This window comes from Cyrtonyx montezumae, unplaced genomic scaffold (assembly GCF_038088225.1).
Source record: "Cyrtonyx montezumae isolate F1298 unplaced genomic scaffold, pur_monq_1.0 scaffold_24, whole genome shotgun sequence".
Classification (NCBI taxonomy): domain Eukaryota; kingdom Metazoa; phylum Chordata; class Aves; order Galliformes; family Odontophoridae; genus Cyrtonyx; species Cyrtonyx montezumae.
In genome coordinates this window covers 11491452-11513285 of record NW_027071981.1, presented here as the reverse complement: position 1 = coordinate 11513285, position 21834 = coordinate 11491452, and the positions used below count along the sequence as shown (strand labels likewise).

Below are 21834 nucleotides of genomic sequence, written 5' to 3'. Positions count from 1 at the left end.
TCCCACCTGCTGATCCTTAGCTAGTGGATGTCTCTGAAGGTTCATCATCATAAAGGAAGACAAAAGGGCTCAGACAAGAGAAGTAATCCACACCTAAATACACTTTATCAAACTGTACTGTATATCCCGAAGCTTTAAAAGCTCCCAAGTATCTTTTTAAGAGATGGATTTTGGCCCGCTATGAAATAAAACCAGAATTCACTTATTGGAATAAGCAATCCAGTCAGAAGAACAGCAGTGGGATATTTTTTGTTCCTTTTTTTTTTTCCCCAAAAGACCTTGAAATGCATGAAGGTGTTAGAAGTGCATGCTGCTGTGTGTTAGAGCCATCCAGAGAAGCTCCCACAGTGCAGCAGGACTAAATGGTTTCTCTGCTGGTTCAGTAATTGCTATGGAACGGGGTAGAATAAAATGTAAAATAATCTGGAAGTAAATTAATCTCTCATGTCAGCACAAGCTGCGTACACTAATTTCTGGAGCTGTGCTCCAGATTGCTGAAGAAAATACTTGTCCAGCTGCTTAGAAAGATGGAGACGGGGGGAAACCTATTTCATTGCAGTGGTAGCTCCAGTAGGCTTCAATTTCTGTACAGTGTATCTAGCTTCCTTACATGTTAGATTGTTATGACAAATAACAAGTTTCTGGACTAATTTATTTCCTTGTGTTTTTTATTCTCTCTGGCAGGGTTTATGTTTAACTCTTTTATTGCTGGCTGTTTTTAAGAAAGCGTTGCCTGCTCTTCCCATCTCCATCACCTTTGGCTTGATCTTTTACTTCTCGACAGACAACCTTGTGCGACCGTTCATGGACACCCTGGCCTCCCACCAGCTGTATATTTAGAAGATGTGGGAGTTGGAGAATTCTTTTTAAGCTTTGCTGTGAAGTATGGTACACTGTTTGGAATAAGTCATAACGTTTTTCACCTAGTGCCATATATTTGTAAGGAAAACAGTAACTCTGTGACATGATGTGTACTGAAAAGCTAGTTACATGTTAAGCTGAACTTTTTCACAGGACTCCTAACTCTCGGACTCCGATGAAAAGCCTGGCTCATTGCAGATGTCAGAGCATTACTTAAATGTTATTTAATGTGCACAGTGGCTCTTATGAGCAAGGAAACCTGTACGTAGTGTGGGGTATTCGAGGGTCGAAGGGTCTGATCTGTGCTTCCAGAAGCTCAGGCGTTTTAGCCTTGGAATTGCTGTCAAGTTTAACTGTGCTCTGGAATTGTTAGCGCTTCACACTGTTGATGTGTTGTGCACACATGTAGTGAAAGTCAGACATGTTAGTAATTAGAAAAGCACAGCAGTACGCAGAGAACAGAGCAGTGCATTACACCTAGTTGTGAGCTCTAAACAGATGCGTGATGCCCAGCTTCTCAGGCGAGGCTGTGTAAATGCCCCAACTGTCTCTCTTGGTTCTGACCCTAGTGGGACGTGGCTGGAGGTTTCCAGGTGGGATGTCAGCAGTAGGATGTCTGAACATCAGGCTTCTGATCCTGAGTGCATCCACCACGGCAGCTAACAGCTGAAGGCAGGGCTGACTGCTAAGCAGATTGGATCCTCAGCATGGAAACTATTGCACAGCTCCCAGTAAATCGGTTGACCTGTAACTTCTTGTGTGCATCTTTGGTCTCATGTCTGTACATTATTGTGACTGTTCCAGAGGAGGATTTCCCTTCCCTCTATGAAGAGGTCCTCTTACACTATTGAAGCTTGGTTTACCTAGTTTTTGGTACTGTTGTCTAAATAGCTTTTATTACAAATTTTAGAACAGCTATTTAATGTAAAAGGAACTCTTTTGAAAATACTGTCATAATTTGTATCAAGATAAGGGGGTGCAAACAGGAATCCGTTGTGACATTACATAAGGCACCACTAATGCTGGAAACATTGACACAGCCTCAAGTGACTTCATTTAAAAAACAAGAAAAACAGATCACGCTGCGTGTTGCCAGTAAGAAAACCAGGTCTGTCTCTAACCTTACCCTTATTACTTAATCACTATTTTTCCTCTGGATTTTAAAAACATTTTATTTCTACTCTGAGGGTCATTTTTAGCAATAGGCAAGTTCTGTGATTTTTTTTTTTCCTTCTTCTTCTTACTTGAGTATGTGACAAACAAGCTCTGTTTTCTTTGACAGCTGATCAGTATCAGTGTTTAAAATTGCAACATTATGCAGGGTTTTTTGAACAATTCAGTGTCATTGAGAGATACAGAACTTCAGGTCTGAGAATACTTTTTAGATAAGGCTTTGAAGTATGCCTTTTTAAGATAATGTTCTTTTCCAGTAGACTTCTTTAAGCTAATCTACTTTTTGATATTTTAACAAGAACATCAGGTAGGTGCTTCAAAGCAATCTTTAAAAAGCACGTAAGGTTTTTTTGAGTTGTGTGTCTTAGTTTGGAGAAGTAATTTTTGCTCTTGGCTTAGTTTGCTGTTCTTACTTCTTACATTTGCAAATTTTGAATGTAAAAATTGCAGACAACTAATTATTACTAATAGCTATTTTCCTTTGGAAATAAACTGTCTGCTTGTTTTTTAAGGTTTATATAAATTAGTTTTTCTTTTTAACAAAAGCAGTTATGGGGCCAAATCAAAATACAATCACTTGTAATCATGGTTTTATATTTGATATTGCATGGTATAGAGAATATGAAATATTTCATATATATATAAAGAAAAGAAATCCTGCTTGGCTTAACAGGGCAGTAGCATATTGTTAGAAATTATTTATTTTTCTGAAAGTTGATATATGAAGGAAACTGGGTGGATTCTCATTATTAACTGAGCTTGAGTTTTATGTAGATTTATGCTTACAAAGATTGGCCCCTCACTGAGCAAATTCTGTGTAACTTAGAGTTGAAAAGATGACTGAGCAATGGATTCTGTCAGTGCAACAAAATGTACTCGCTTTGTGAGTAAAGGGGTATATTGTGTGTGTATATACTGGAGTGGTTCTAACTGTGTAAATGTTTATATGTATTTACTAATATATATTCACTGTGAGTGTGTGTATATATGTATGTATATACACACATACAAGAGTTTTAAAATGATGTTTTAAAATGCTGATCTCTCATCTCTTGGACATTTACACTTGCATATAAAAGAGAAGTACTGTTCATGTTTCCCAGGATGGCCTAGGATTTGCGTTATGTCCTTCAAAAAGGACCAAATGTAGCACAGGGGCTATGTGAGAAATGGGCCCAGCTATCTTGCAACTTGAGTGTGTGTGTGTCTGTGTGTAGCAAAATGGTTGTCTGTCTTTTCTGTGCACTCACTGATTTCACCTTGCTGCATGCTCTGTTAAACTGCAGTTTGACCTTGGAGAAATCCTGAATGTTCCTGCTGGTATGCCTCCATGAAACCATGCAGCTGTCAGGTAGGTTAGGATGATGCTCACCTTAATGTAGGTGTCACTCAACAGCTTCAAGTCACAGAATCACAGAACTGTAGGGGTTGGAAGGGACCTCTAGAGACCACTGAGTCCAGCCCTCCTGCAAAGCAGGCTCCCTCCTATTGGAGGTGCCACGTGTTTGAATTTTCCCAGTTTAAAATGAGTGTTTCACCGCATCTAGATTAAAGTATAGCTTGGGCTTATAACAATCCCTGATGTGTAAGACTGAAACCTTATCCAGCAACAGTGGTAAGCAGTGATAAGCCTGCCTGATGCTGGGGGATATGCAGCATTTACTGCCTTCCTTCCTCTATCTTATTGCTGCAGTTTTTCTATCATTTCCCACTAAATTCAAGATGTTTGCCCTCAGCTGTCAGGGAGTTAAGTGAAGATGACCTGTTTATTTTTTTCCCCTCGTGCAGCTCATTTGTTTGACAGGTGTCCAGGAACACATTCTGGGAGGCGTCAGTGTTCAGTGCTATTTATCGCTCAGTATTAAAAAGATATAAATAAATCAAGACTATGAAGTGGAACTAGCTAAGCTCCTTGATATAGAAACCTGAGCCAGGTATGGGGCCAAGCAGTAGGAGTGGAAGTTTTCCAGAACTGAGAGCTGTTTAAGTCCTATCAAATGCAGCCTGAACAATGTGGCAACTTCTAGGCCAACTTGGGGTTGGGTACAGTGCAGAAATAAATGGTGTAAAGCCCAGTGCTCCCTAACTGCTGCCCTGCAGGACTTGAAGAATCGGAGGCAGAGTAGGGAAGGCTTTGGGCCTATTTTCTGCAGGATCTCTGGCTTCTATGATTTCAAGGAGAACCCCTGCTCATCTCAACATAAAATCTGAGCAACTCTGCAGCTAACTTGCATTTAAGAGGAGTTAACAGCAAGTGTGGAAAACCAGTCCAACATTTTAACTTATGCAGAACCCATCCTCAAGCTTTACAAAGCTAAATATAAGGAATTACAATTCTCCCTGCCTTGGTGTAGAGCTGTATCTATTTATGGAAGAACTCAAGTCATCATTTAGAACTGATGTAAGGCAAGCAAGGTGTCCAGGGCTGCAGCTAGGTAGGTAGTTGGATATTTTTAAAGCCACAGCTTTGAGGTACCAATAAATAGTTAATAATTAATGACAGTAGTGCAAACAGGGTTATTCCAGCAGGAGCTCCTTGCCCCTTTCCCATTCCAGAAAACACATACCATCTCTTTAAGCCCCCACCAAATATGTTTTTTGTGATATTCCTGGAGATGTAATCAGAGCTATTCTTGTTTTTCCAAATATTGTGCTAATAATTAGTCTTACAGCAGTATTATATTCAGGTTTTGAGAGGCATGGAAACTATTTGATTTTCTTCCTTAATATGGAAAAAAAAATCTGTGATTTTTGGCCTTATGTGATTTGGGTGAGCAAACCAAGGACCAAAATGGCAAACACTGTGACTAATTTTGGAGAATTCATCGTGCAAGCAATCCAAACTGGGTCATGTGGAGAACTAATGGAGCAGAAATCCAGCAAATGCATTTGGCTGTAGAGACTACAATGTGTGCACTATTGGCCTATGGATTAATAAAAGGTTAGAAGAAACAAAACGTACCTGAGGCACAGGTTAGATTTACAAAAGTGAAGTAGGGTTTCTCCATCCAGGATTATCACAGCAGTGCAGTTATAAAGACTTAAACAGGGTGGGAAAATCAAGGCTAGCAGGGAACATAAAGCTGTACCAAAAGCACTTATGTAAAGAATTAAATTACCTTATTTGCTGTCTGGTGTGTCTCTGCACTTCTCAGTGCCATCATGAAATAGAAGTTCTGCTGCAGAGAACAGAGACAAGGTCTGTCTTCCCGGAAAGGAACTGATGTTAAAGGTGTTGTTAAAGCAGGCCACCAATTAAACTAGAGTGACAGTTCTCAAAGTCTGTGGACTGGATGGCATGGAATATAGTCACACACTTAATCATTAGATTCTGTATCTAGAGGGACTGCTGAAGTAAAGGGACATCTCTGATCCCACACCTTGGGCTCCTCCAGGCTAGAAATTCCTTTGGAAACATCTGAGAGTTCAGACTGGGAGAGTGAACCTGTACTGCTGGTTCTTGGTGCTGCTGTGCCTGAAGGCAAGCTCTTTTCACAGTGTACAGCTACAGAGCATGTTGAAATTACTCTGCTGTGCTTCCAGTGAGGCTTTCCATGTGCTTCTTCAGGAGCCAGGCTTCAAGAGCATGACAGAGCAGAAAATTACCTGCTGCTTTGTTCTACAGATAGGAGTTGAAGCAGTTGCTGAGGGTCAAATGAAGGGCTTAACCTGGATGTCTGGACCACTTCTTGATACGTCATTCTTTCCAGAGGCGTTAACTGCAAGAGTGTCCCCTCAACTGAACTCAGATACGTGTCAGTCACTAGTGAATCCTTCTCTCCAGCTGTGATGACACAAATATAGATTCTACAGATCAGATTTCATAGCCTTCCTCAACTGACTTCAAGCATAGCATCAGTAGCTGTAACAAAGCAGGAAAAGGGTCAGTCAGCATCCAAAGTTAGCAGTGATTCAGCTTAGACTGACTGCTAAAAGTACATTGTTAGGACTCTGAATCACCTTCCTGCAAGTGGACAGTTTGAGGATTGCCTGTTTGCCACATGGGTGCTTGGAGACCCCTCCAGTTTGTCCTCTCCCTCGTGCTCCATGCTGTGTACTGGAACAGCAAGTCAAAGTGCCAGGAAGCCAGAAGGCAGAGCAGCTCTTGGGGCAGTGAAAGAAAGCGTGTTGTCTTGAGGGTGATTCCAGGCTGGGGCAACACTGTGCTGCAGCTATGTGCTGTGCAGCCATACCCTGCCAAAGGTGGTGCAGCAGCTGTGTTGGGCAGCATGCCTTACCATCTGCCATCAAACTGCCATGACTAATGCTAATTCTTCGGGCTAAATCCTTCAGAACCTAGTGAAATGTTCTGAAACAGCCCTCTCTCTCCTGTCTTTTCCATTCTTTCTTCCCATTTAGACTGATTCTGTGGAAACTCTTCTAGATAAACTCTCCCGTCCTTCATCTAAGGGTCTTCAGAGTAGCTAAATGCAGGTGAGGGACTTGCTTCTGTTAGCCTAGCTTCAAAATTAGTTTCCATGTTTAACCAAGGAGTGAATGGCTTCACTAGTTACTTCTGTACAGTGAGTCCTGCCTGGAAACTACAAGGTATTATCTTTCTACTACGCTTCAGCGGGCTCTATTGTGGTACTTGTAAAATCAGTCAGGTGGCAGGAGGAAAAGGCAAAGCATGCACTAAGCTATACAAGCAAACTCAATTTAGAGTGAGCAAAAATAATGGATCTGCCTAGTCCAGGAATAAAGAACTACTGTCATGAAACAAGAGAAATCCTTTACTGTGAGAACAGCCCATCGCTGCAATGATCACCCCAGTGATAAGGTAGAATCCCCATCACGAGGTTTTCAAGACGCAGTTGGTCAGGGTGCTAGATAATCTCATCTGGGCTCCCTTTTCCCACAGAATGTTGCACCTGATGATTTTCCAAGGTTCTTTCCAACCTGGCCTTTCCTATGAATAGGATTAATTGCTAAGGTGGCAGGAGCCAAGTGTGCTATCCCACAAGCAACCCAAATACAAGGACTAGTATCGCTTTCTTCCATTTAGTGCTCTTTGTGCAGTCTTGCCACCTGTCTCTGTCCTTTCCTCAGCGTCCTCCGCCCCCATGGGCTGGTCTCCAACTTTCCAAAGCACCCAGTGTCCACTGCAGCCACGTGGCAAAGTTTGGAGGCAATAGTGACAGGCACAAACCACAGCCAAGTGGGGTGGTGGTAAATGTGGTGTGCTGCACAACTTTTTCCAGCCATCCTCTGTCAGCGATGAACATGTTTGTAACTTCGGCTTGTTGTGACTTGTTACCACCCCAGCTACAGAATAACAACTTCTTCTGTGTTCTTTCATAGCATAAGGAAAAAAAGATACCTGCATGTAAATTTCCACTTTGAGAGGAGATGTCTGCAACATGTGTCCCAGTGGGAAGAAATCACATTATCTGGCACAGAGAGAACGTGTGTGTTGTTGGGCAGGGGCAAACCATGGTGAAAGATAAAGAGGTTGCACTCTCTCTCGTGTCCCTGAGAAATCTGGGAGGATGCTCTCTAAAATGCCTGAAGAGTAGGCCTGGTATTTATTCCCTGATTATTAAAGATAATCCCAGCGTTCGTGGGCCTGCCCCCACTTCCTATTAGAGGTCAGTAGCGTACAGTAAATTTCCTGCAGCTATACAGCTCTAAAGACAAATACTCTGATGAAAGCTGCTCTCTGTATAACCTCTCCGCAATCCTGCCTGCCTTCCCCTAGCAAGGGCCCTCAGCCTTCCAGCAGCCCCACTGGTCTCCCCTGCCTTTTCCAGCCATGCAGAGCAAGGCTGTTTGCTGAGAGCCCTGGATTGAAAATACAGGTAGAAGTCGTGAAATAGCTGTCCCGTTCCCTGCACTGCATCTTGGACAGAAAACATTTGTTGCAAGAGCTGACACACTGACTCCTTTCAAGAGAGATAAATCATCTTGGAATAAAGTTTGCACCAATAAAATGAAATTGAGCCTTGTCTCCTTCCTTTTACAGTGAAGGAATTGAGAAAAGAAGGTCAAATACAAAGAAAACCTGAGTGTTTGGAGGTGAAGATACACAATTCAGGAGTCAAAACATTCTGAAGTGCTATAAAAATAGCTCATCATTTGGATCCTATGATGATAGTGGATGTGCATCTGCCACTGACTGAAGTCAGAGGGATCTCATTTCTTTACAAGGCTGTTGCTCCCATTCTTGGCCATAAAGCCATGTAAATAACATATGGTACAAACAGCGTCACTGAAACCTGCCAAAGTTTTGAAATACTTAGAAGTTAACTACTGAAACCAAGCCACCTGTCCAGTAAGTTCTCCTTGAGCTGTTCCAGTTCATCGTCACTGCAGCGTTATGTTGATGGAACACCACAAATCTATGTAGGCAGATACAACGTTCTTCCTGCCCTATAGAAACTTCCCTCTAAAGACCTGTGAACACAAGGTGAAGATTTCCAAGATGTAGCTTATCTGGGCCTCGGTGGTTGCTTGGAGAGGAAGAACTGACGGAAGCGTTTCCAAAGTAGTTTTTGCCTTGTGGTTAGCTGCGTGAATGTGGGAGAAGGACGGTGACGCATATTTTACTGTGGTCAGAGAAGCAGCTTGGGCCTGTCCTGTGTCTATGGGAGAGGATTTCTGCCTGTTCTCTGAATAGTCCAGCTCATCAACCTGATGACAAGACCAATAGTTGCTTCATTGAGAATACATTAACTTTTTTTTTTTCCTGCAGGTTAGTAGTCTGCCTACTAATTTCCCATTGCAGGGGAACTTTTCTAACTGCGGGGCCCAAGGATCCTTCCAGGCTCTGATTCTCTAACTTTGTTTTTCTGAAGTTGAGGCAGCCCGACCAATTCCTCTCCTGTGCCTGGGAACTTGGCTCACTTTGTACAAAGCTCTGACAGAAGCCAGCTTTTTCTGAGTTCTTCAAAGCAGTCAGCATCAGAACTGGCAAGCTTTTTTTTGGGTGTTCCCTGGCATTCAGTAAGCAGTGAGCTGCTAGCTGGTGAGCAAACAGACTTCACTCAGAAAACAGCAAGGAGGAGGAGAAAAGCAACCTCACCCAAGGCATGACAGTGAGCCTGCTGGAAGTCACATTTAAAGAGTCCTAGATTCTCTCTTCCCCAAGCTGCTCTTGCTGCTTCTACCGAGATCTGCAGCAGAGCTGTTTATTCACTTCACGAAATTACATCATTAGGCCCTTTGTTCTGTAAGCATGAACAGGCAAAACAAGGTAAAGATATGATGGCAATGCTAAAGCATCTGCTATAGAGCCATAACTTCTAGCTGCTCCATTGAGTATTCTCTAGAGGTGCTCACATTTCTGAATAAAGCAGAAAATATGTTTAAAGTTGACTGAATGTAACAATATAGAATAAGATGTGAGAAGCAAATGAGAGTCATAGTACCAAAGATATACCAAGGTATACTGTGGTTGAATTCTTATTGCATCTTGTTCTTAGAGGCCAACAAGAGACCCCTCAAACTTCAGGAACATGATTTTTCACAGAACTGCTCGGGCATGCTCTGTCAATTCAGATCTGCATTGCACAGATCTGCAACAAGCTCATGTAACAGCCTCATTCTGCTGCCACATCACACTGGAGGCACTAAGGCATCAACGGGTGCCACAGCTTTTAACGTGAAACAAAGAATCAGAAGGGGTGGCCCCATCTGACCCCTGCTGAATTCATATCCACATGTCCTGCCTCTGAAAACAGTTTGCATGAGGGAAGACAGTACATTGTCTGGGACTTGGAAAGGATGGATGAGTACTCTATTCTCATTTCCTATTGCTGAGCTTTTCCAACAGGTACAGCATAACAAGTAGTAAGAATAATAATACCTGAAAGGCTAGAGAGTAGAAGGCAAGAATATGCATAACAGCTTGAGTCTCGGCGTGAGGGTGGAATGCTTAAAGTTTTCACAAGCAGAGAAGGAAGCTGAATTTGGATCTCCCAAAGCCCATGGGGGTTGTTAACCACTAGGCTATTACACAGATCACTCATATTTGACTCCTTGGTTTATGTTTGAAGTAGTTTGCCTCTCCTTCCCAAATTCAGAGCTATAACCCTAATTATTGGTAGCACTAAATATTGATTGTATTTTATCTTTTGCTGTTACTCTCCAGAGCTTGTGGCAACACTGCAAGACTTCTGCCATGGAACAATTCTCCCTGTGCACAACCTACAACATTTGCCTTTATATTTAGGATTGTGAACACTGTTAGTCAATCAAATCCCACAAATTAGCCTCTGGATTACAGATTTTGAATCCTGGATGTCTTGTTCCTATTCTCTCTACAGAACTGAACAGTAACATTAAAAAAAAAAAAAGTATAAAGTATCATCTTGTGCCAGCTTCAGTCCAGGTTTTTAATCCCAACTCTTTGCATTCCAAATTCCATAGAGAACAGACCCTTCTCACTTCTCCAGTCTAAGTATAGAAGAAGCCTGTCTTGCATTCAAATACAAGGGGTCTTTTAAGGATGCAGAAAGCCTGGCAATAGAAGGTGTGATGCAAATTAAATAGCAGCTGCAAGAATGGTTTACCACATGGGAATGAAGCGAACCAGCCAGGCCTGTCTTGGAAAGATGGGGAGAGCTTGATCCTTCACTTGTTCTGCCTACATCTCAAACTATGACAGCGTGTTCATGCAGAAACCCATGGAATTCTCTGTGCTCAGCACAGTGAGTAAGGTATATTTCACAATTAATGCTGAGCTGACGCAAATTAAGTGGTGTTACACAGAAACTTAGAGCTGGCATCCAAATTCAGTACAGTTGTAGATGAAAGAACATACTTTAAAGAAAGATATCTCAAATACATCTATTTCCAGATGAGGGTAAAGATTATCTTCCTTTGAGGGAAAATTAACAGTTAATTCATGTGTATTTCTGAAGATGCCAGTACTGATTGTTTTTTGAGACAAAATTCTCTCTTATTAAAGCCCCGTTTTTGCATCACCTAGCATGTCTCATTTCCATCTGGTGCTGAGACATGATAGCATCACATTCGGCCTTAACATTTCAGATATACTGTGTCTGTGCAGAGCAAGGAAACCAATAATGTACCTTAACCTTTTCAGTTCAAATTTAGCCTTTATAGCACTGACTGAGGCTTCTTTCCAGTCCGGACAGTGGCCAGGTGATGAGTTTATCTGAACGTACCTGTAGCTGTCTGTTCAGTTTTGGGCAGGGTGCTTCTCATGGCTCAGCTACGTAGGTGAGCGGGGCTTGGGTAGAATGCTATATATATATTTTTTTAATCTAAAACAAAACACATAAAGGAGTGTATGTAACGTTTAAGCAAGGGTTTAGGCGTTCATAAATAGCAGCCAAATCACCTTTGGTCTCAGCAGCTGGAAGTAAGGGATCCAATAGCTGCCCTGTAGTGCAGGGGGCTCAGAACCAGTGCATGGGGCGGGAGCACTCATGGGCTGTGAGCTGAGCCCCGTGCACACGCGTGCAGCCGTGAAACGCTCCTTCAGTGTGGGTTTGGGGCTGCCGGTTAGCTTACAGGCTGGGCCACAACAAGCAATTAGCACGGCTGAAATTAAAGCTCAGGGCTGTTTGCTGGTCACTCCTGTAAACTACTCTACGACTGGAGGACACCTACGAAGAAACGACCTAAGCCCCAAACGTCGTGCGAACACAGCCCTGCAGCAGCGGGACGCCTCGCAGCTTATCAGCCGGGCGGGAAAGCCGCTGACTAAAGCCGGCAGCACGGCGGTTACCGCCGGCCCGCGCTGCAAGCCGGCGCCTGCCCCCGAACAAACGCTTCTTCAGCACGGAGCCCCGCGAAGCGGCGCTGCCGGGAAGCCGCCGTCCCCGCTGCCACTCCCGCAGCCAGACCCGGCCCCGCCCCGCCCCGCCCCGCCCCGCCGTGCCATACCACACGCGCCTCGCGCCCGGCGCCCGCCGCCGCCGCACGGACCTCACGGGCCTCACGTCCCCCTGCAGCCGCCGCGCGCCCCGCCCTCCGCCGCCTGCCATTGGCGGGGCCGCTCCGCGCACGGGCTCAGCACGCTCCTCGCCGCACCTTCCGCCGGGGGCGGGGCGAGCGGCGCGGAGGAGCCAATGGGCGCGCGGAGGGGGCGGGGCCGAGGCCGGGGACGGATGCGACGGTAAACAGTAGCGCGGGGCACACGGCGCGGGGCGCGCAGCGGTGTCCGTGCGGAGGTGTCCGTCGGAGGCGGCTGCGGGTGAGCGCGGGGCGAGCCGGGCTGCGGCCTCCGGGAGACGGCGCTTCCTGCGGCGGGACGCGTGACGGGAATGGCGGCGGCGCGGTGGGGATGCAGGGTGCTGCAGGAACGGGCCTTCCCGGCCGCGATCCGCTTCGGTACAGTGCGGGGTGCGCGGCCCGCCGTGCCCGTGGTGCATCCGGCGGGCCCGCCGTGCCGAGCTGGGGGGGACGGCAGCCTGATCTTCGCGTTCCGCTCGGCGGAAAGATAAACTAGCTAGGAAGTCTTCACGAAAAAAACTCGTACTCTTGATGCTTGAGCGGAGATGAAAGGGAAAGGGTGCGGAAGGTTCTTCTTTTGCTAACCCGGCTTTCTCATTTTCCTGTAAAAGAGCGAACCCGTCGGCTTCTGAGCTTTGTCTTTCGAGTTGGTCGTGTTCAGGTTGCCCCGCTGGGTTGGGTTGTATCCCCTGAGCGCGTGGAAAACGCTTCTTAGCGCCGGGTGCGGAAAGGCGGTGGTCGAAGTCAGTAGTAATGGATCGAGAAGAGGCTTCAGGAAGGGTTCAGGAATTGCTTGGAGATGGAGGCTGAAAGCAGAGCCGTCACATCCACAGAGCACTGGGGCTCTTGAATTTTTCCTCCGTGTCATAACTGCTTTGTCCCCCTCTTTTGCATAGATAGCAGAAGTTCAGCAGAGACCCGTGTGCCCGCCGGTCTGCTCACTCTTAGACCCGAGCACTGATTTCTTCCTTTTGGAAACGCTTTTTCCTTACAGCTAGCAATGACCTTAGTAACCTTGAATGAGATATGCTTAAAATAAACAGCTGCATGTTGGCCAGTCTTAATCAAGAGCAGAAAAAAAATAGGCCACCGGCTGTGCTGTGAAAGTGTCTCCCTTTCCAAAATAAAGTGGTGTGATAAGTAGAAGAAAAGGTCAGATGTGGAGAATTCCCTGACGTGAGTACCGTCTGAGTGTTCATCACCTTGTTTTGTTGCGGTCAAGGAGAATTCTGTGCCGTGTAATGCAACTCTGCTTGTTTCATTTGTGATATTTAGAGCAGGTTAATAATAGCTCGTATTGAATCTGTGCAGCAAGAACAGAGCTTGTTTTGGCATCTGGTCTTCCAGCAGTCCTTTTACAGGCAAGTGGGGGACTGTTTCCTCACGCCTTGTTTGCCAGGCATTTGTGTTTTGTCAGTTGGTAAAGATGTGCGGAGCTAAAGGAAAGATCTTAAATTCCCAGTTATTGTGTACCTGGAGTGTTTGACGCACTTCTCAGCATAAGGGGTAGCACTAGACGTGGTCCTGAGGCTGTTTTACATTGTGTAGGTAGTAACTTCTGCTTATAAAGTTCTTTACTGTGTTTATTCTGCGTCTGCAGTTCCTACTGTTTGTTTTTTTCCTTTCTGTGCCTGTGGATTAGATCTTCATTCAGGTTTCCTTTTTAACCAGTCATACGCTGATTTTTGTTTGTCTTTTTATATATATATATGCTGAGCAAATGTACTGTAAAAGGGCTAATGTAGTATTCTAGTCACAGCTCTTGTGCTGCCTGAATTATGCCTTTTGGGAGTATTAAATCCTCATTTCAGTCTGATACAATCGAAATGCTTGGTGATCAGGACTAGGAAAGAGGCAGAAAGGTTGGACAGTAAGCTGCATGCAAGTGAAGTGATTTTTTTTCTTTCCGAGAACTCCTGAAGTGCTTTGTGACGGAACCCTTTGTTTTTCAGTTTGTACCTATTGCCTCTTGTCCTGGCACTGAGCACCACTGAAAAGAGCCAGGCTCCATCCTCTTTGCACACATATATCAGGTGTTTATACACAATGATAAGATCTCTGTTCAGGCTCCTCTAGGCTGAGCAGTTCCAACTCTGCTGCCTCTTAGGAGAGGTGCTCCAGTCCTCTGATCCCTCTTAGAGGCCCTCTGTCGGACTCTTTTTTGTGCAATGTGTCCTGTCTATGTTTCTCTTGTACCGGAGTGCCGAGAACTGGTCCCAGCACTTCATGTGCAGCTTCACAAATGCTGAATAGAGGGAATGGTTTGCCTCTTCTGCTCTCCTGTCGAGATTTGGTCTAATGCAGCCAGTGATACCCAGCCTTCTTTTCTTAGCAGCAAGTGCATGTTGCTGACTCGTATTCTACCTGGTGTCCACTAGGACCTGCAGGCTCTCCTCTGCAGAGCTACTGGATGGCCCCAGAGGTTGTTATGCCCCAGGTGTAGTACTTTGCACTTCTCCTTGTTGAACACCATGAGGTTCCTGAGGTCCAGGAAGATAATATCCACTGCTCTCCCTCATATCCATCAGGTTGGGCATTTTGTTGTAGAAGCTTACCAGGCTGATTGAGCGTGACTTCCCCTTGGTGAATTCCTGCTGACTGTGTCTGACGATTTCCCTTCATGCACTTGGAAATGGTTTCATCACCTTCTTGGGGATCAAGGTGAGGCTGACCAGCCTGTTGTTCCCCAGGTCATCCTTCTTGAAGATGGGAATGACGTATTGCTTTCCTCCAGTCTTTAGGCACTTGATGTGTTTGACCAAAGATTTGTGAGTGGATCCCATCAGGCCGTATGGGCTTCTGGATGTCCAGTTTGCTCAAGTATTCCCTCGTGTGATCATCTTCCACCCAGGGTCCATCTTCCTTGCTCCCTCCTTTCAGCCTGCTCTCTGGAACTGGGGATTTCTGAAAGCCAGTCTTGCTGAGGCGTAGAAGGCGTTCAGTACCTCAGCTTTACCACTGTTGTGAGTAGGTCTCCTGTTTCCCTCAGGAGAGGGCCCACGTTTTCCTTAACCTTTCTCTTGTAATGGATGTACTTGTAGAAGACCTCCTTGTTTCCTTTGGCATTCCTGGCCAGTTTCAATTCCATTTCCATTTGAACTGTAAATTTCATAACTCTGTCCCTGCATTCTCTGTCCATCTCCATATTTCTCCCAGATTACCTGTCTTTGCTTCTACTGTATGCTTTTTCTTTCTTTTTTTTTCTTTTTTTTCTTTTTCTTCTGCCTTGTCTCCTGTCAATTTTATCTGTAATCCTTTTTGTTGGGGTGAATTGTTCTTAAGCTTGGAAGTGGTGACCCTTGAATATCAGCCAGCTTTCTCGGGCCCCTCTTCCCTCCAGGGCTCTCTCTCATTGGACTCTACCCAGCAGATGAAAAGACCAAAGTCTATTCTAAAGTGTAGGGTAGTGCCATGCATTGTCTGCTGTTCTAACAATCTTCAAGTCCATCATTTCGTAGTCACTGCAGCCATAACTGCCTTTGATCTTCATTTTCCCAATAAGCTTCTCCTTTTTGGTGAAAATAAGTTCAATTTGTGTTTTCTTGAAGCATTCTCTTTTGCCTACAGACTTCCTGTTGCATCCTATATTCTTTTTCTTCTTACGGAGAGGTTCTGACACAGCCAGAAGGAGAAGCATTACTGGTGCCCTAACTATGTGAACTAAGGGGTCTATGAATAGCCTGTCTTGTAAGTTACTAAATTTGATCATAACCCTAGTCTCCAGGGCAAGGTTGAAAGGCACGGGATCTGTATAGACCTGTACGCCTCCAGGATCAATAGTGGGAGGCTGTGGTGTTTGACCTGCTGTTCACAGTGATAACAGAAGGTTATGCTCACTGAGTGAGCAGAGTGTGCCTGTGCCACCTGAAGGTGCATGTGTGGAGTGGCTTTTCCTGACTTCTTAAGATAATGACTTGAGACAAAACACGTGGTTCTGTCTTTCTCTACAAAAAGGATTATAAGGAAAAGGTCTATCTTGCACATAGGAAGATAGATTTACAATAAAGTTACAGGGCGTATCTAGTTTTTTCAGTAGGCTGTAATTAAGAAGTTTTTCACTAAAAGCCTTTGCTGGTGCATCATTTAATCCTTTAAATATGTCTGTTAACAATATACCAGTAAGATACTCAGCAAACTGGTCATGAATCTGAGTTTTTTCTGCATTAAAGAGGAAGTATACTGTATGGATTGTGCTCAGAACAGAACAGTGATTCTCTTCCCAACTCCAACACTGTGGTGCTGTGTGACTTTGGGTAAATTGTCTGCTGTCTTCTAAAACAGAGAACTTTGTGTAGCTCTCGGAGACCTACTAGAAAGACAATTACAACATGAGAGCATATGGGATCGGGAGGGGGGGGGGAGGAACCCAAACAACCCGAATCAGCAGGCAGCCTTGTTGGTTACCTGTGCAGAACTTCATGCTGGGGGCTGTTCAGCATCCTGACTGCATGCAGCAGGGAGCTGACCTTTGGTGATATCCACTGTCTGGCTCTGAGAGAGTGCAAACATCCAGATTTGATCACCTGAGCTTTAGTATTACATTTTGATAAATATGGCAAGTTTGAATTCCTACAAATTGTGGGTATGGTGGGAAAACTGTTTTTGAAGGGGTGCTTCATGGCAGCACCGATACAGGGATGCCTCAGAACCAGTCAACTCTGGGAACTGTGCTTTTGTGTGAGTTTGTCATAAAGATGAAGGTGCAAGTACAACTTGTAGATGTTCTGTTAGGTGTGTTCTTACAATGTAGCATAGACATCTACCTAATTCTCTGGTTAATGGGTGCATTTTGTGGTCACGCTTCATTTTTACTGTAATAAACCATCACCTGCGTTGCTGAATGAAGTGTTCATTTGTGGGAAGTAACTTTGGTCAGATTTTTCAGAACTACTCATGTGATTCAAGTTAGATTTGTTTTTTGCAACTTTTGAACCATATAGAGGATGCAGTGTGGTGGCTTATTCTAAGCACTGCTCAATGCATAAACAATAGATAATAGAACAGGAGTCAAAAGCTTTGTGTGGCTGGAACTGAGTGAATTGGGGATGAGTGTGTCTGGCAGATGGGCCACAGTAGTTGCCCATAGGATCGATGAGGATTAACGTAATTATTTGTGAAATAAAATTAGTTAGGTGGTAGCTTTTGATCCATTCCACTAAGAACAGCTAGTCAGCTGCTTTTGTCTGTGCCACTTCAGTTCCTGAACTGTAAGTGCTGCTGTGCAGTGTTGGGTAAAATGCTGAATGGAAAAAAGCAGCCTCAAAATTCCAGCATCAAAGGTTAATGGAGTAAAACGTGCCACTTTTGGCACCTAGAAGCCCACCTTTCTGGAAGGCAAAATGATGAACTGCAGTTTGTGGCTTGACAGTCCCCCATTCTAGGGATGGTGTTCTCCAGTTATAGAGCCAAACCAGTGTCACCACAGCCTCAATGTAACACAGCTAGAAAAAATCTAAAAATAGCATAGATCTCTATTTGCCTGAATAGTGCATTTTAAAGAGATGCGAGTGAGGTAAATGCAACTAACTTTATACTTATTTCCTAGGAACAGTGGCAGAGCTCAGTCTTGGAAAAAAGCAAGCAAGCAGTGGCCTTGAAATCAGAAAAAACTGCTTCGGTGTAGTGGGAAACAAACTTGTGCCTGGGACAGAATTTCTTAGTGTATTGTGTCAAGATGTGTGGAGGAAAGTAGGGGGAAGTGGTCTGTAATGAGGGAATGCACTCCCTCACTAGGATCTTAATTGTGAGTGAATTATTTCTAGATCATGATCGTGGTAGAAAGAGCTGCTGTTAATTCCAGGCATGTGGCTGTAACTGTGCCTTTGTGTGACCCCTGACAACGTCCAGAAAGAAGTAAATAGAGCAGTTGGTCCGGAGCATTCACTTTGCATTGGTGTCTGTGCCTAAAATAAAGCAGACTGTGCTTACTTCTAAAGCGTCCAAGTATTTCATTACTATTATTTTTTCACTCTTCTGTTGTGTATCAAGCCATTTATGGGGAAATTTGTTCGTGCTGGATTTTGAAGTAGCTGTCTTTTGCCATAAGTGACTTGTGAGGCCTTCTGAATGTTGGTGGGAAGATATAGTTGTCTGCCAAGCAGCCAATTCTATCAGTACACGTATCGCTGTTACAGTGATTAGTGAGTAAGCAAGTTCTGCCTGCTTTTCGAAGGTGTTTGTCTGAAAATTGCACTAGCAAACTCTCTCGTACAAGGAGAACTCAGCTTAGGGAGGGTTGAGTCAGAGCCATGGGCAAGAGGCAAATATAGGAGCCCTTGGTTCTGTTGGATTTTGGAACAAATTTCTTCTGGAGCTGAAGTGAATATGAGATATGGAAAGCAGGAAGAATGAAAAAGAGGCAGGGAAGGTCTTCATTTGAGTTTAAAGGATGATGGCAGCCTGCTCTTAAAATGATGTTTTCTCTGTGCCCAGTATGGTTGAAAAGTGGGTCAGCTGCAACCCACGGAATGTAGCTAATGAAAATATGTGTAAGCAGACCTGGAAATCTGGTATAAAGGGGATTGGTATGTGATGGAACTGAAAAAGGCTGTGAGTGAAAGGATTGTATGAAAGGGCTGTTACAGCAAAACATGAAAAGAAATGAAGAACCTGAAAAAAGGATAAGTTACAGAAAAGCTTAATGAATACTTATTTTGGAGTTACAGCCTACTGCTAGATTTATGGCCACGTAACAAACGTGCTGAATAGCTGGTGACCTGTATCTTGTTCTGTGGGATCTGTATCTTGGGGTTGTGGGATTTTGTTTTTTGGTTATTTATTTCTTACTGGTACCACAGTCAGTCTGTTGTTCACGTTGTGGTTTTAACGCTGATGCCAGGATTATAGCCCTTGTTTAGATACAAGTAAGATAGCAGTGATTGCAATGAAGGATATAATGAAGTGGCAGAATGCATTGACTACGCATGTAGGTAGACTACAATAGGGTTCAAAGTCTCATGTAACACCAGGAATCTGTTTACCTACCAGTGTGGTATCTAACCCGTATCAGCCCCTCTGCCTTCTCCCTGCCCCTCTGTGGATGTTGTCTGGTGTCTGTGGATGACTTTATTCTAGTCTCCTCAGTCATGTGCTACTTGACGATGTGAATGCATTCCCTAGAAACTAGGGAACTGTAACACAGCCTATACTCCAAAATAGCTCTTGATTGACATTTGTGAGCTCTCTTTCATACAGCTTTGCAGGCACTGACAACGTGTGCAAATGTGATGAAAGTGCCCTCCTCTGCCAGTTCCAGATAACGAGTCCTCAGGTGGAAACTCAGGTGTAATACAAACTTGCTATGCTAGAACCAATTCTGTTTGAAATGACTCCTTTAAATCATGTTGATAAAGCTTGCTTATGCTGCTTTTTCTTGATTTAGTAGTAATGTGAATAGAGCTTAGTGTAAGGAAAATAAATCCCTTAGCTCCAACCTGCATTGGGTATTAATGTAACTCCAACAGTATACACGCATTTTCTTTCACCTTTCTCATTCTGGCTGCAATAACTTCTGTGTCACTGTCAGGATAATTAACCAATGTATCCTGCTAAATGAGGATCTATAAAACTAGCTATCCTGGGACATCTTCTGATTGTGGAAAATGCCTCCAGCATCAATTTAGTTTTTGCTGGACTTCTTAGCTTTCACCTAAATAGCTCTTCACGAGGGGTACAGATGTTACCTGAACATTCCTTCCCTTGATGCCTCGTGCTGAAGCAGTAATCACTGTGGTATAATTTTTTCCCTCCTCTGCCTTGCCCTGACTTTGCTTTGTGAAAGGCTTGTGCTTGGTGCTCAAAAGATGAGGAACTGGATGAAGGTGGCTTAGAGATGTTTAAGAAGTACAGTCTCACTTTTGAAAACAAGCTCCTCCTTCTTAGCCTTTGTGCTAGTGAATGTCCTTGGACAGTGCTGGATTCTGCAACTGGGATGGGGCAATCCTGGATGTATGCGGGTTCCTCTGCAAGTGATGCCTCCTATTTTATTATGTTGGCCCACAACGTCAGAGGCCATGCACAGTTTTACAGGCATGGCTTTTGTTCGCTGCTGGTGCAAATGCAGAGCTCGTGGTGGTGACTGTTGAAATGTAGAGTTCTGTAGCTGAGAACTTGCACTATCCAATGGTGTTATTGTGCTCTTCATATCTGTTGTAGTTTTTGTGGAAATGAATAGAATCATAGAATAGGCATTACTTTTGGAGTTAACCTATATGCATGTATGGTCTAGGCAACTGGAGGCAGGAGAGCAGCCCTGGTTGTTGGCACTTTGAACATGAGCCAGCAGTGTGCCCTGGGGAGCACTAGACCCAGTGCTGCCGCCCAGTGACAGGAGGGGTTGCCCCCTCTGCCCTCAGCTTACTCTACATTTGCCTAACGTGCTTACAAAATTCAGCTATAGGAACGTTTCTGAGACAGGCTCTGCTTTTCCTGGAAAGGCTGCTTGTGGTTTGCATGTAATACCATGTGAACTGTTGACTTAGTATCACTCAAACCGCTTCAGTGTGCTGTTAACCTTTATATTTGTTGTGTGTATTGTAGATGCTGGAAGGTTATCTTCTAAAACTGAATTGGTGTTTGTGTACCTACCTAGGAAATAAAGTAAATCTGTGGCCTTGTGGTGCTCAGAGGTGAATGAAACAAGGAGGTGAAAGTCTCCCTTTTGTGTAGTTAAGGTATATCCTGGCCACTCCTGATTTTTGTTAATGTGAACCACAGACATGAGGGGAAGCCAGTGCCCTGAGCCTGAGTTCATAAGTTCATAAGGTTGGAAAGGACCTATAAGATCATCTAGTCCAACCATCCTCCTATCACTATCTCTACCCAACTACTAAATTAAATCCTTTAGCACCTCATCTAAACGCTTCTTGAACAGCGCTAGGGATGGTGCCTCACCCACCTCCCTAGGCAGGCCATTCCAGTGCCTGACCACTCTTTCAGAAAAGAAATGCTTCCTCAGGTCTAATCTAAATCTTCCCCGGCGCAACTTGTGGCCATTCCCTCTCGTCCTGTCGTTATTTATCAGGGAGAAGAGGCCCACCTCCTCCTCACCACAACCCCCCTTCAGGAAGTGGTAGAGTGCAATAAGGTCTCCTCTGAGCCTCCTTTTCTCCAGACTAAACAATCCCAGCTCCCTCAGCCGCTCCTCATAAGACTTGTGCTCCAGACCCCTCACCAGTTTTGTTGCCCTTCTCTGGACACGCTCCAGGGCCTCAATGTCCTTCTTGTAGTGAGGGGCCCAAAACTGAACACAGTACTCGAGGTGCGGCCGTACCAGAGCTGAGTACAGGGGGATGATCACCTCCCTGCTCCTGCTGGCTACACTATTTCTAATACAGGCCAGGATGCCGTTGGCCTTCTTGGCCACCTGGGCACACTGCCGGCTCATGTTGAGCCGAGCATCAACCAACACCCCCAGGTCCTTTTCCTCTCTACATTCTTCAAGCCATTCTGCCCCAAGCCTATAGCATTGCATGGGGTTATTGTGGCCAAAGTGCAGGACCCGGCACTTGGTCTTATTGAACCTCATCCGATTGAGCTCAGCCCAGCTGTTCAGCCTATCCAAATCCCTCTGAAGGGCCTCCCTACCCTCAGGCAGTTTGACACAACCTCCCAACTTGCTGTCATCTGCAAACTTACTGAGGGTACACTCAATTCCCTCGTCTAGGTCATCAATAAAGATATTAAACAAGATGGGCCCCAAAACTGACCCTTGGGGGACACCACTCGTTACAGGACGCCAGCTGGACTTAACTCCATTAACCACTACCCTCTGGGCACGGCCCTCCAGCCAGTTCTCCACCCAGAGAAGAGTGAACCTGTCCATACCACGGGCTGCCAGTTTCCTTAGGAGAATACTGTGGGAGACCGTGTCAAAGGCCT

At 44.7% G+C, this 21834-nt stretch overlaps 3 protein-coding genes across 6 annotated transcripts in view; all 3 read left to right on the top strand.

The window, feature by feature from the left end:
* Positions 1–21834, top strand: part of PSEN2 (presenilin 2) — a 93696-nt gene that overhangs the window by 13731 nt on the left and 58131 nt on the right. For 3 of the 4 annotated variants that reach the window (XM_065739682.1, XM_065739679.1, XM_065739680.1), the window contains exon 11: positions 685–2942. In XM_065739682.1, coding sequence (XP_065595754.1) covers positions 685–840 — 156 coding nt within the window. In that variant the 3' untranslated portion in view covers positions 841–2942. Of the gene's footprint in view, positions 1–684; positions 2943–21834 lie in introns of those variants that run through there. The other variant, XR_010622410.1, reaches the window with a different exon arrangement.
* LOC136050463 (uncharacterized) lies at positions 11427–12122 on the top strand. The gene has a single exon (XM_065739368.1). It carries the CDS (start codon positions 11427–11429, stop codon positions 12120–12122), a length of 696 nt encoding a protein of 231 aa, XP_065595440.1.
* Positions 12156–21834, top strand: part of COQ8A (coenzyme Q8A) — a 34137-nt gene continuing 24458 nt past the window's right edge. Inside the window, exon 1 of the mRNA XM_065739666.1 lies at positions 12156–12175. The gene's annotated coding sequence lies outside the window, so the exon portion shown is untranslated. The remainder of the gene's footprint in view (positions 12176–21834) is intronic.

Bases quoted from the DNA above. Each gene is read 5' to 3' on its own strand.
- LOC136050463 (XM_065739368.1), top strand. From the start codon at position 11,427: ATGGGCTGTGAGCTGAGCCCCGTGCACACGCGTGCAGCCGTGAAACGC.